At 36.4% G+C, this 12,658-nt stretch overlaps 1 protein-coding gene across 1 annotated transcript in view; it reads right to left on the bottom strand.

The window, feature by feature from the left end:
• Window positions 1–12,658, bottom strand: part of PDE1A (phosphodiesterase 1A) — a 146,460-nt gene that overhangs the window by 23,563 nt on the left and 110,239 nt on the right. The window contains 4 exon segments of the mRNA XM_068196036.1: window positions 2,841–2,961; window positions 3,081–3,182; window positions 9,131–9,256; window positions 11,818–11,918. Of these exon segments, the coding sequence (XP_068052137.1) occupies window positions 2,841–2,961; window positions 3,081–3,182; window positions 9,131–9,256; window positions 11,818–11,918 (450 nt within the window).

The following is a 12,658-nucleotide window of genomic DNA, read 5'->3' on the forward strand; positions in this document are numbered from 1 at the left end:
GTATATTTGGGAAAGGCTTAGAACCATGAAAGCAGTAAAACCAATCCAGCCGCAGGAACAGGTGCAATTCACAGATTGCATTTCATGTGAAAGTGGAGAGCTTTATCACTAAGGCCATTAAATTTTATATTGAAGTGTTAATAATTTGAACTCAGAGTGTGGAAGAACACATGAACACTCACTACTAGGAGCAGTGGGAGTGGCATCTCCATGTAAATACAAGGGCCAGATTGTCATATCATATAAACTGGGGTAGTTCTAACTGTTTCAGCCACGGTTGAATACAGGATTTCTAAAGTAGTATTAATATTGCAATCTTCTCATCTAAAGAAATTTCCACACTAATAATGGATGAGTTTTGATTTTTTTTGTTTTCAAGTAGCTCTTTACCCCAATTGTGAATTACTTTGCAACCAACATAATGTTTATTAATACTTAAATGTCATTTAAATCTAAGGCTGCTGTAAATTGCAATAATGGACACAACACTGATATTTAAACCAGTCGTTAGAATTTAACAGGATTTAAAAAAAGATACAAATCAAACAGTAAAAAAATTCTTTGTCCAGGCCCTGGACTCTCTTTTTAACCTTCTTTTAATGTCTCTGGATCTATTCAGACAGAGACTAGCGTGCTATAGGCACTGTGGTACTTCGTTGAGTTACTGGAACTATGTATTTCTTTACTTTTAAGGATTTGAGATGGGTGGCTGTATTTCTATTTTAAACACGTAACTCAGATTTTCCTTGATATTGCAATATACTTTCTGTAGTTGTTGCTATTAAACTGAAAGTGCTGTTGGGCTTTTTTTTTCTGAAGTTAACACTGGCACATATTTTAACCATTAGCTGTAGTTAACAAAGTTTTTGTCAAGGTGAATGTTCATTTTTTTGCTGGTGCTCACTACTTTGAAAGCTGTCTGTGAAAGCATTGGATTTGCATCACCTTCTTTCACAATCTACTGCTATTCTCATAAGGCACAGAAGTAGTTCAATCTTTAAAGAAAGGAAGAGGAGGAATTAAGGGGTTTCATACACATTTCATACTTCATCTTGGCTGGCATGGATTTGGAAATCCCAGAGATTTCTATCACACAGGCTCAGAAGACAGACCAGAAGATGCACAACAACCCAGTGTATGCAGGAAGTAGGGAGACCTACTGTATCTGCACTGCTTTGTGCATTTATATATGTGCTGGTACTTCATCACACTTTAAAAGTGCTGGAACTACTCCACACACTGCTACTCCTGCAGTTCATGGAAAGAATTCTGTGTCTGATACACTCCCCTGCAGCCTGGAAGACTTTGGTCTTTTATACTGCTGAGTTGCATACACATATCCATTTTTACTTGCTATTGTTAAATGCCTTCTCGAGTGTTTGAGCTTCTTTGGGATCCAGTTTTTCCTTCTAATGAACGGATAAAGGAATAACTAAAACATTAGCTGGTCCTATGTATTCAGTGACCAGTGTGGTATTGTTTACTGCTAATGCTACCTCCACTTGGCTGGACACATTGCCTCAGTGTCCCAAGGGCCCTGTCTAGTCTGTTTATCTGTGTCTAAAATGTTATTACAGCTGGTCATTTTATGACCTTTTTCGTGGGCAAACTGCTCCTCCTTTTTGCTCTCAAGTTCAAAACCCTCAAAATTTGCCTTGACAGAAGCAGGCACAAACTCATGACTGCTTGTTATTTCCACAAAACTCAATCCATTCATTATTTATATCAAGGCATCAGCTCACCAGTCTGCCTCCCCACTGCAAAGTCTAGAGTCAAGGATGCCCTGATGCTCCCTTACCGAGAATTCATATGAAGAATCTCCAGGACCTGAGTAGGAACCTTATATGGCAGATGGGTCTAACAGCCGCATGGTTCAACATACTTTCTTTTTTTTTCTCTGGTCCCCTTTTCCAGTATGACCCTTCTGATTTGAAAATGTCAACATTTAGCAAAATTAAGACAATCAAACTGAGCAAGACATACACTGTTCCCTGATCTGTATTAATTGTTTTTAAAATCTGTGCATAACTCCAGAAACTGTCATACCTAAACTGGACTTTGATTATCAGTTGTACTTCAGTACCTGTTATGCTGACAATGTGCATGGTCACAAATATTGATTATGGAGAGAGTATTTTCCCTCTGGAGAAATGTTTTTTCTTTCGCCCGCTGAGGTGAGTCAAAAAATGACAGCAGTGACACAAACATCTACGTGGTTTTCTCTTGGAATTCAGTACCTCACAGAAATAAAAAGGCTTTCACAATGGCGTGTCTTCATTTTTGGTTTAGGGTATATGGTCACAGCATTAACAGGATGGTACTGTCTAATCTCCGGCTTTGGATCAGGCTGTTATGAAAGCAACACCTTCAGATCTATGTGGCATATACATGGCAAATACTAGCAAGGAAAAGAAATAGAAGGGCTTTCTGAAATGTGCAATGGAGACAACTTTTTTGCCTTCTTTGCTGAACATGAATTCTTCCTATTTTCTCTCATCCTACCCTTCTGGTGCTTCTTTATAATTCAAAGCATATATAAATCTCTGTCTACAGAATGAAAACAGCTTGACAAGTTATCTTATAATTGAAAGAAGAAAAAAAAAACACTACAACACTCAGAATACTGATATCAGCTGAAATAGAGAGCTATAACCATTTTGTCTTATTCACACACATAAAAGTTGAATCAATGTCAGTGGTATGTATGAAGAATAAAGAATATATACTACTGACTATGCTTGTCAATCACAACCAACCTTGCTGGTAGACTTAAGAAAATATTCAATCGTGTAACCATTGCTTCTTGAACTAGATTTATTAAAAGATTTTAAAAATGGCACCTGTCGAAAAAATTCTTCCATCAGGGCCATGGTCCACCGGTAGTGCAGTTCCCAGGATTTTGCTGGATGGCTTATGTCTGCTGCATGTAGAATCAAAGACATGGCTTTGGCTTTGTCTACCCTGTCAATTCAAGGACATGCTCCAATTATCTCAAAACAGAAGCAACTATTTAAATTCTTTTCTTGAATATGAGCTCATTGAAAGACTACAGATAATGAACAGAATGGAAAATAACCTACCCCTGTGCCTGCTGTAGAGTGTGTCGCATTGTTTTAATTTGTTGGAAATGACCCGACATGTCTGTAGACAAGACCATCTCAATGACCAAGCTACGCAACTCCCTAAGAATAATTAAAAGCAAAATGATTGATTAAAATTCATTTATTCTATGTATGGTACATTTGTTTAAGCAGTATTTGTTAATTTATAACTTTCAAAACAACATCATGGCTTTTATTACGTTTTAAAAAGCATTTAAATAAATTATTAACAACTTGAACACTGTATCCTAAAGGGATTCTGTGAAAGCAATGTACCTCAGAAAACGTACTCTGCAGTCATTATTTCAGAGTCACACTATTTTGTAAATCCTATTTCCTAGTGCATAAACTAATATTACATGAAGTTCTCTTACCCATTATAAGTCATTCCTTATTTTTTCCAGCAGTAGAGTATTCAAAAAAACAATTTGTTCTCTGGGCTTACCACCACACAACAGGATATATTTTTACTGCCCTCTTATTAGTGAAGAGTGTGCATAACACCAAGCCTAGGAGGAAGGCTGTGGTGGCTTGCTCTCAGAAGAGCAAGAGATATTACATCTGAAATACTATCAACGTTACAGCAATATAAGATCATTATGATAAACTACCTTTCATTCCAAAAGTATTGTAATACCTATTTAATGAATCAGAACAAGTTTGGGATTAATAATTTATCTCTGTCTTGGTATTATGATTAGAGATGTTGACTTGTCCAGCTTCCTATTAAATCAATATGAAACTAATAAAACATGAATCATGTAAGAAACTTTATTCTGATTGCAAATAGAAAATTTAATTAACTTTATCAACAATAATTATTGACTTAGAAGATTCTGTCTCCTTGACGTAGAAGGATCATATATAAGCCATGTAGGAGTCTAGTTGGTCTTTCTTTATATGCTTTTTAAATGGCCTAGGAGGACAAGTGGTGCTTATATGTAGGGGAATTTACCACATTAAACCTTTCATTATGTACCATACATCTTCATGAGCACACCCCCAGTCTTAAGGATGTCCAAGTATCAAATAGAACAGTAAAATCCTACTTTAGTCATTCTCACTGATCTTTCATATTGTATTCATATGTTTTATTTAAGTAAATAAAAAAACATGCAGGTCTTTTCAAAGGACTGTGCTTTAAAGAGGTAATTTGCAGTTTTCTTTTGGGCTATTAGAATACTTTGTTATAAAGACTATCAAGACTTCTTTTGATCCAAATTAATTACATATTTAAGCAGATATTTGTCACTGATTTTTATGTATATATTCCTGATTTGCTTTAATGTAACTGGATAAAGACTCAATGCTCTCACTTCTACTCAATAATATGCAGTCATAGCAACTTGTGTTTAGAAAATGCCTTACCTTATCTGACCTAGTAATAAGATACTAATTATTTTACATCCCAACTGTTCCTCCTCCACATTGCTTTGAAAGTGTACCCTTCAAAAACAGTCAAAACCATTAAAAAATAAAAGCAAAACAAAAAATGAAACCAACAAAAAAAAACCCAGTTAACACTACAAGAGAAATGAGGGCTCTGCATTGTTAAACCCTGTTGTTTTTAAGACTGAGATAATTATCACTTCTCCTTTCCATGGGAGATTTTCTTAGGAACATTCAATGTCTGAACTTTTCAGAGTAATCAGAAATAAGTTCACCCCTACTCACAAGATACCTCACCCCTACTAGGCAAGATGCACACAGTGAAGCAAAACCACACTTTCAATTTATTCATATTGTCATGGCAGCGGAAAAAAAAACCCTAATTCTTACCTACAACATCTGAATAAGGATCAAACAGTATAGCACTGTCCTGTCACACACTGCTGAAGATTTCAGGCCACTAAAAATCTGCTCAACAGCAAAAGAGAGACTCCTGCAGTTGTTAACAGCCTGTGCCCATATCCACCATAATAAGAGGATAGAAAACTGAAACCTGGTGAGGAAACGGTAGGTAAAGCTCTACTGGAGCTACAAATGCTTCATCTGCTATCATTGCACAGAGGGTTAATCTTGGACTGATCCCATTACCAAATTGCTTCCCAGGGAAAAAAGACTGTCTCAGCTTCCACATCGTGGGAGACCTCAGCTGGTCTCATAGGTAACTCCTGGACAGAAATCTCTCCCAGTCCTCATTAGGCAGTCCCCAGCTACAAGCCTCAGGATAATACAGGTACCTGCTACCACCCAAAAAGACACAGAGATGTTGTCATACTATGAAGGGAAGTGGTAACAATATTCACGTACAGCACATGGCAATCTTTCAGGCCCAGTATCAGAAGATTACTGAGTTTGAGTCTACCATCTCCACCTTACTTAAGTAAATTGTCATGTTCTGTGCTGGCATCCTTTCTCAACCCTCCCACAGCCACAAGTCCTACAGATAGGATACTGTAAAAAAACATAGATGCAAGACTATGTGAAAAAATTACATTAACAATGCTGTAATAAAAAGACAAGGAGTGACACTTGACCTTCTTGAAAAAGCAGTTAGCCAATAAATAGAAACTAACTTTACCTGGATTTGTCCATGACAAAGACATTTAGTCAGCTGAAAACTAATCAAAAAAGGCAGGAACAGACTGTCTAAGATGAGCAAAAGCAAGGTGAGAACTGAAGCCTCATCCTCAAGCTATAGGAATCCTTAGACAGAAGAGTCTCAAGGGACTTTGTGAAAGAATGTTGTTCATTCCGCATAACACATATCCATAACACATACTGTTTTATTTGTCTCTTTTTTTTTTTTTTTTTTTTTTTTTTTTTTTTTTTTGTTAATCAGGCAATATATCACTGTATGCCTTATGACTGGGATGGTTTGAGACATTAATACTGCCCCACCACCTACAATGACATTATGCATGGAACACCGGGAACCTTCTAAATCAAAGGAGAAAGGGTAACAAATGAGGATCCCTATTTAGTTATTTAAGGGCACAAAGTGAAAGAAACAAAACAATATCAAAGACTGGAACAAATTTTCAGAGTCAAGAAAAGAATGAAAAATTGCTATGAGTGTCACATGCATTATCCACAAAGGACATCATCCTCAGAATGCTGGCAGTGTTCCCCAGCTCAGACTAGAAGTCTAAGTTTTAACTTAATTGAAGCTGGCAGTTTATTAGCACATATATCTTCTTAAAGTTAACATGTATAAGAGAAAATTGAATACTATAAAGTAATTTCAGTCATTTTGCTTCATTTTGCTAGAATAATTAGCAGAACCTCAGTTTAAATAGTCAGCAGTGTTAAATTTTTGAAAAATGAAATTGCTGCAACCAAAGAAAATATATATGACAGAAGTAAAGAAATTAATCAGTGCCAGGAAGTAAATTGAAAAGTTGAACATATTATCATTTCAATTTACTGCCAACTTGATTCAGTGCAACCTTCCAAACTGTTAGTTTAACAGCATGAATTTTAGTATAGATCCAAGAAGCTCACTCCAGTAATAAAAGAAAATTTAAGTCTCTGTTAAGTGGGTACCAGATCCATCACTGCACCAATGAAATACAGGGTAACAGGAATTTCTGGGTATTAGCAATGAATACCAGGAAACTGTCATTTCCATGACTGACCCTCTAAATTGAAGTACACTGCAACAGGTTGTGCAGGTTGGCACAGCAGGCACTTTGGAATTTACTGCTTGCTTCAAAGAACAGAATGTAATTGCTGAGCTAAATGACAAAACACTTAACTGAATGTCCTAGTTTAGATTCTTGAGCTTATTAGTCAATTCATATATTTCTTCTACATTTTACTGAATATACTCAAAAAGAGATGATAAATTCTACTTTTCTCTGGTTGCCAAATCTCACCAGTTTCAAACTGGCTGCATATAGTAGAATCTGCGTACTCTATAAAAACAAAATTTGCAAAACTAAAGATATTCTAGGAAAACATAATCAGGTTGCAGTGAGAAGAGATTGAAAAGGAAGTGTAAACAGAGCCAGTATGTGATTGTGCAAGTTCCTAAAGAATGTGGTAGCTTATCACAGGTTCAAAAACCACAGAGAAATGAAATGCAACAAAAGTTAGATAAAGTGGTCCACAACAGAACTGGACAAAAAGCTGTGGGAAGACCTGGCCAAACAATCAATGCAGAAAAGAGTGTGCTTCAGAAATGTGAACCCCTTTCTTTTGTTTGTAGTCCAGCAGAGCAGTATATATGAACATCTCAATCTGGAAATCACAGGTCCTTCTTTCCACTCACAAATATTTGGTTTTCATCCTGCTACTCCTCTCCTCTGTGGCATAACCAAAGGGAATGACAGGGATAAACTGTACTAGCTGGCAGCCAGATTTCTATCAGCTGGAGCCACTGTATGTTGCTGCAGGGATTCCCAGACTACACTGATTTATGGTGGTCTCCAGTGATGAAGAAGCCAGGGATGAACATAAGTGTTTTCAAGCCATCATTGGAACACTCCTGGATTGAAATTCAGCTGAAGAATTTCAGCCTCATCCTACTCGGAAGCATCCTCTGGTAGGATGCAATGTGAAACAACACCACTTAAAAAAAACATACTCAAGGCAACACGTCTGAAGATTTGAAAATATTTTTTTTTAATCCTCAAAAAATTACAGTTGTAAAAGACAGAATATGAGTTTCTGATGGCTGCATACTGGCACAATAATCTTCTCCATACTCAATAGCTAGGACAAGCAAAAATAGGGTCACAGAGAACTATCAGCCCCAAAACAATCAGGCCCAAAATCGTTTCAAGAGAAGCAAGGCTGGCTCTTGTTGGCATTGAAAATCTAGGTCTGTAGACAGTTATCAATGAAGTTTACAATTTACTTCTTGAGAAATTTCTCCAGAACTAAATGTACAACACAAACCTTCAGATAACTAAATCTAAATGTGCATCCTCTTAGAAGAATTCTTTTAAGAGAACTAAAAATTGTATGCTTCCTCTCTCACTTTGTATTAAATTTAAAAATTACAGATTTTTAAAATATTTTTTAAAACAGGTACAGAATAATAATTAATTGAAACCCAGAAGGGCCAGCAGAGTCACATTCAATAAATGCTTTATTTAGGGGTTTTCTCATCATATAAATAAGTAAAATAATGTAAATCTACCCTGTAAAACAGACCATCTGTAAATATACGCCTCTGCAAAATATGATGTTCATATATTCCTTCATAAATGTATAATTTTGTGAAAATACAAAAAAGCAGAGTTTAGCTTTGTTATTCCTGGTAGCATCATTCACAGTGGGAGACTTTCCCCTAGCAGAAAATATTTCTCTGAATTTCACTGTTCACCTGTCTGCAAGGGGTTTTTTAGAGCCGCTGAATAATATCTGTGTATACAGAAACACACAGAAGACTCATATTTTAAATACAATATGTATCCATCAATGATACACAAAGATAACATTTCATTTTTAATAACAGAGACAGTCTTACTCTAACACTTGAATTTTAGCCTTACAGGTCTTGTTACTTGTAATATATCAATTATGGTACTTATTCTTTCAGCTGGCCAAATTTTCTTCAGGAATTACACTAAAATTAAGAAGAAAAGCACTCTATAGTACTTCTGGGCCTTTATTATTTTTGGACTGTCCACACAATTCATTTTTTAATGCTTAACCAAGACGTGACTATGCTGAAATCCCAGGAGCAGCAGGGCTCAAGCTGGCAGCAGTGTGACTGCTCAAGCTGGCAGCAGAGTGTGACTGTGCACTGTGATTTCAACCCCCTGGTTATGCTGGACAAAGGCAACCCAGCTCAGGCAGCATTGTGGTTTTCCTAAAGAGCTATTTCACCTGAGACTCTGTCCACACACTCCAGCACTGCTCCTCATAAATGCACAGCCTCACTTGGAAAATTATACAGTCTCCCAAACACTTCTTAACACCACAGCAGCCTTCCCTAGGCTCTAAACATCCATCACTCTTTCCACTGTCAATTTCCTGTAATTTGAACTCTTAAAATAGACTCCACAGGGAAGGCCTGGCAGTTTTTATTATTTTTAAATACTGGGAGTAATTTTGAATGTCACAGCAAGTCTTACCTCCAGTCATCTTTGTTTAGATTAGCCAGGATGTTCATCTCTTCTTCCTGCATGAGTCTATAAGCAGCACTTACATGATGATTTTCAAGAACAGAACGATCGTTGTACAATATAGCAACATCTGACCTAGTGTGGGGAAAAAGAGGCAGATTTTGTAATAGTGTTTTGATGATGGCACTGGGGAAGGTAGGACTATGCGTTCTCTATGAGAAATACTGACTATATGTACATATATAGAGATAGATATATCAAACTATGTTTATTTGTTCCTACTGTATCAAATACTGATAAATTTTCCATCTTAAATGCATTAAAATTATCATTATACCATTGTATACACTGTTTGTGGGAAAGTCATATTTTAAAATGTGTGATGTTTTATTGATATGGCCTAACTGGCAAAACTGTTAGGTCATATCAATAACTGTGAGATCTTGGAGCTTCTTTACTGCAGATAGGCTCACAGAGCATCAGAAATGCTCTAATTAGGCTACAAGAGTACACTTACATGATACAACCATTTAAAATGCAACGTGTTCACCAACAGTGGGGCTCCACACATAGCATGGGTATTAAGAAGATACTCTCCCTGCTCTGAGAGATGTGCTTTGGCCCATGCTACTCATTAGCAGAAGATGCTGTAAATAATAAGGTATTTAAAAGTTTCAATTTAATATGTTTCATACAGCCACCATCTTTTCTCAGAAAAACAGAGAAACCTTGACCTCATCACAGTGGGATGGTAGAGATGCTAAGCTGCAATTTGGAAGCCCATAGGTGCTTCCTAAAGACAGACTCATACCATGATGTTAGCACACGTAACGGTATCCCTTCCTTCATAATCAAAGACTAATGTACAATTCCAAAATTACACTGAGACATTCACAAATTTTGACGTGGTGTGGATTTATCATACCTAGCTTCAAACATCATTAATTCTCGGGGAATTTGTTTCTCTGAGACTTGATCTGACTTGCTAGACAATCAATCTCAGGAGTCACCTCTCTGCTGCAATTCTGTTCTGATAAAACTATTCCTGAATATTTCAATTTGGTCCAGCGACAAGTCTGTACTAGAAGAAAGGTGTGTTGATTTAGCAGTGCAGCTTACTCTGACATTAATAAGCTAAATTCAACCTCTTGTTCTGTTGAGCAACAGCATATATGGTCATGTGTGGTACCAAGGTATCTAAAATAGGATTGGAAATGCTATTTAGAGGAAACAAACCATAGCCAGCCTAAATAATCAATATGTTTACATCCACAATCTAACTAAAACCACGGGAAAATCTGTGTTATGCCAATCACATATGTTTATGAAGCACACTTTGATCAACATAGCTACTTATGACTACGTTTAAGCAGTGCTAAGATTTGCTACGATTTTGGCAGCCATTCCATCGATTTTCCTCAGGCAAAAGACACTTGGAATCACAGTCTGGGATGCCACATCAGGGCCAAGTTACACAAGGAGAGAAGAATGAGCTATATCACATAACAAATACCTATTTGCAAGTATGCCTGAGTAAAATTCAAAGGCTATCAGCTTAATTAGTTTTCCACTCTTGCAGTACTTCATAGCAAAATATTAAGGACAAAAATAGAAAATTAATATAAACTTGGAACTACAAACTGAAGTTTATTTTTAGCCAGACTCCTGGAGGAGAAAAGAATTGTGTCCTTATTTCAGCTGCAAATCTAGCATTTTTATTATTGAAAGCCACATCTTGGAGAAAAACTGTTATAGATTTCATTTAAATGTAGTCATTGGACAATTGATCGATATAAGTGAGTGTGAGGATGTTTGTGTCCAAAGTAATAAATTTCTAGCACTGAGCTGTTTTGTTAGGATATGCCAGTGCCTTGCTGATTTTTTTTAAAGAGCAGCAAAAGCAAACTCCTCAACTGAGGATACTAAAAACAATGTATAGCTCAGTGTAACAGAAAAATAAGATGGTTTGTACTAGGTTAAGTACCAGATGTAACATTTTTCACTCAGTAATGGATTGGTCAGGAATTTTCCTTTGATAAGATGAAAATATTTTAAGGGAGAGAACTACATGCTGTTGTACAGGAGCAGCAGCTAGAATGACATGCTGCACCTGCAGGAGAATGCAGCTAGCCTAAATTTCAAACTGGATTCCTTTCTAGATTTCTTTTTCATATCTAGTGCAGTTGCTTTCAAAACATGCTAGGAGATGGCTCATGGTAGGTATTTCTAAAGCTGTACTTGAAAGTTTCTCCCTCTGCACCAGGACCCTCTAAGTTTAATACACAAAGTGAAACAAAATGTAAGCACATTGCTGTAAGTGACAAGGCATTTTTATGGGGATACAGTAGAAGTAGTTTTTTGAGTCAGTAGTATCAGAATTTTAGTGAACAATAGAGGGGTGAGCGGGTTTCAAGTGCATGCTGTGCATGTTCTGAACCTTTCCAAACTTCCTCTTGACATATCATCCCCAAAATGGAATTATTTCAGACAGTATGGAGCTATCTTATTACTTTTCCACAGTTTATGACCATGTGACTGATCCCATTAAGTTGACAGAAGTTGATGAAGCAATTTGTAAAACCAGGACTGACCTGGCTGTTTCCTGGCTTTATTAGTAAGAGTTATGAAACGGTTCAGCAATGAACTGAATGAACTGCAAACTCCAGATATGACTCTTAGGAGAACACATCGCTTACCTTGTCTGAATATGAAAATTGTTTGTGGTCCCAGTATGTTCATAGTCATGGACGGCAGCTGCAAAGATCATTGCTAAAATTTCCAGTTCTGTGAGCCAGTGCTGGTAAATGAAAAACAAATCATAGTCACACTTTCAATAATAGCCTAACTCAGATTAAACCCTACAGTATTGAAAATGTTTTGCATTACCTTCAACTTAAATAAACTTTCCTCTTACTCCAGATAACTATATATCCTTAACACTTCAGTACTATAAGATAAAGGAAGTCCTTGTACTTATGATTTCTCTGAGTCCGAGTTAACAAACTAATGGTCACTAGCAAAGTAAATATTGGCAGCCAAAAATATAAGAAGTTATCAAAATAATTACACAGTTCACTTTGCAGCTCCTTTGAGTATCTACTCTGTTAGTTCACACGTGGCACTTGCCAAATTGCAGCATATTAATCTAAAAAAAAAACTTATATGAAGTTTAGGTTATAATTTGTCTTTTAGTAAACTATATATACAGTTAATTATAAATTGAAGGTAAAAAGTAAGCATTATCTATATTTTACCAGTGTACATGGCACTAAAATTAGGCCCAAGGGAGATTTTTCTGTTCTAAATTTTATCGTACTTTGTACTGATGAAAAAAAAAAAAATTAAAATAGTGCAGAAGGCTAGCATACAGTTACACAGAACAAAAGGTAATGTAGGTCATGTATACAAAATAATGCAGACCCTGGAGTTTGAGCCCTTTTATAACTCTCGCTAAATGAGGCTGTTCTGTATTGCACAGTTTGTGAAACAACCTCTTGTTATCTTCTTTCAAGTTCTATTTCTTGAATGACAAGAAGT

This window comes from Anomalospiza imberbis, chromosome 7 (genome assembly GCF_031753505.1).
Source record: "Anomalospiza imberbis isolate Cuckoo-Finch-1a 21T00152 chromosome 7, ASM3175350v1, whole genome shotgun sequence".
In the NCBI taxonomy this organism is placed as follows: Eukaryota; Metazoa; Chordata; class Aves; order Passeriformes; family Viduidae; genus Anomalospiza; species Anomalospiza imberbis.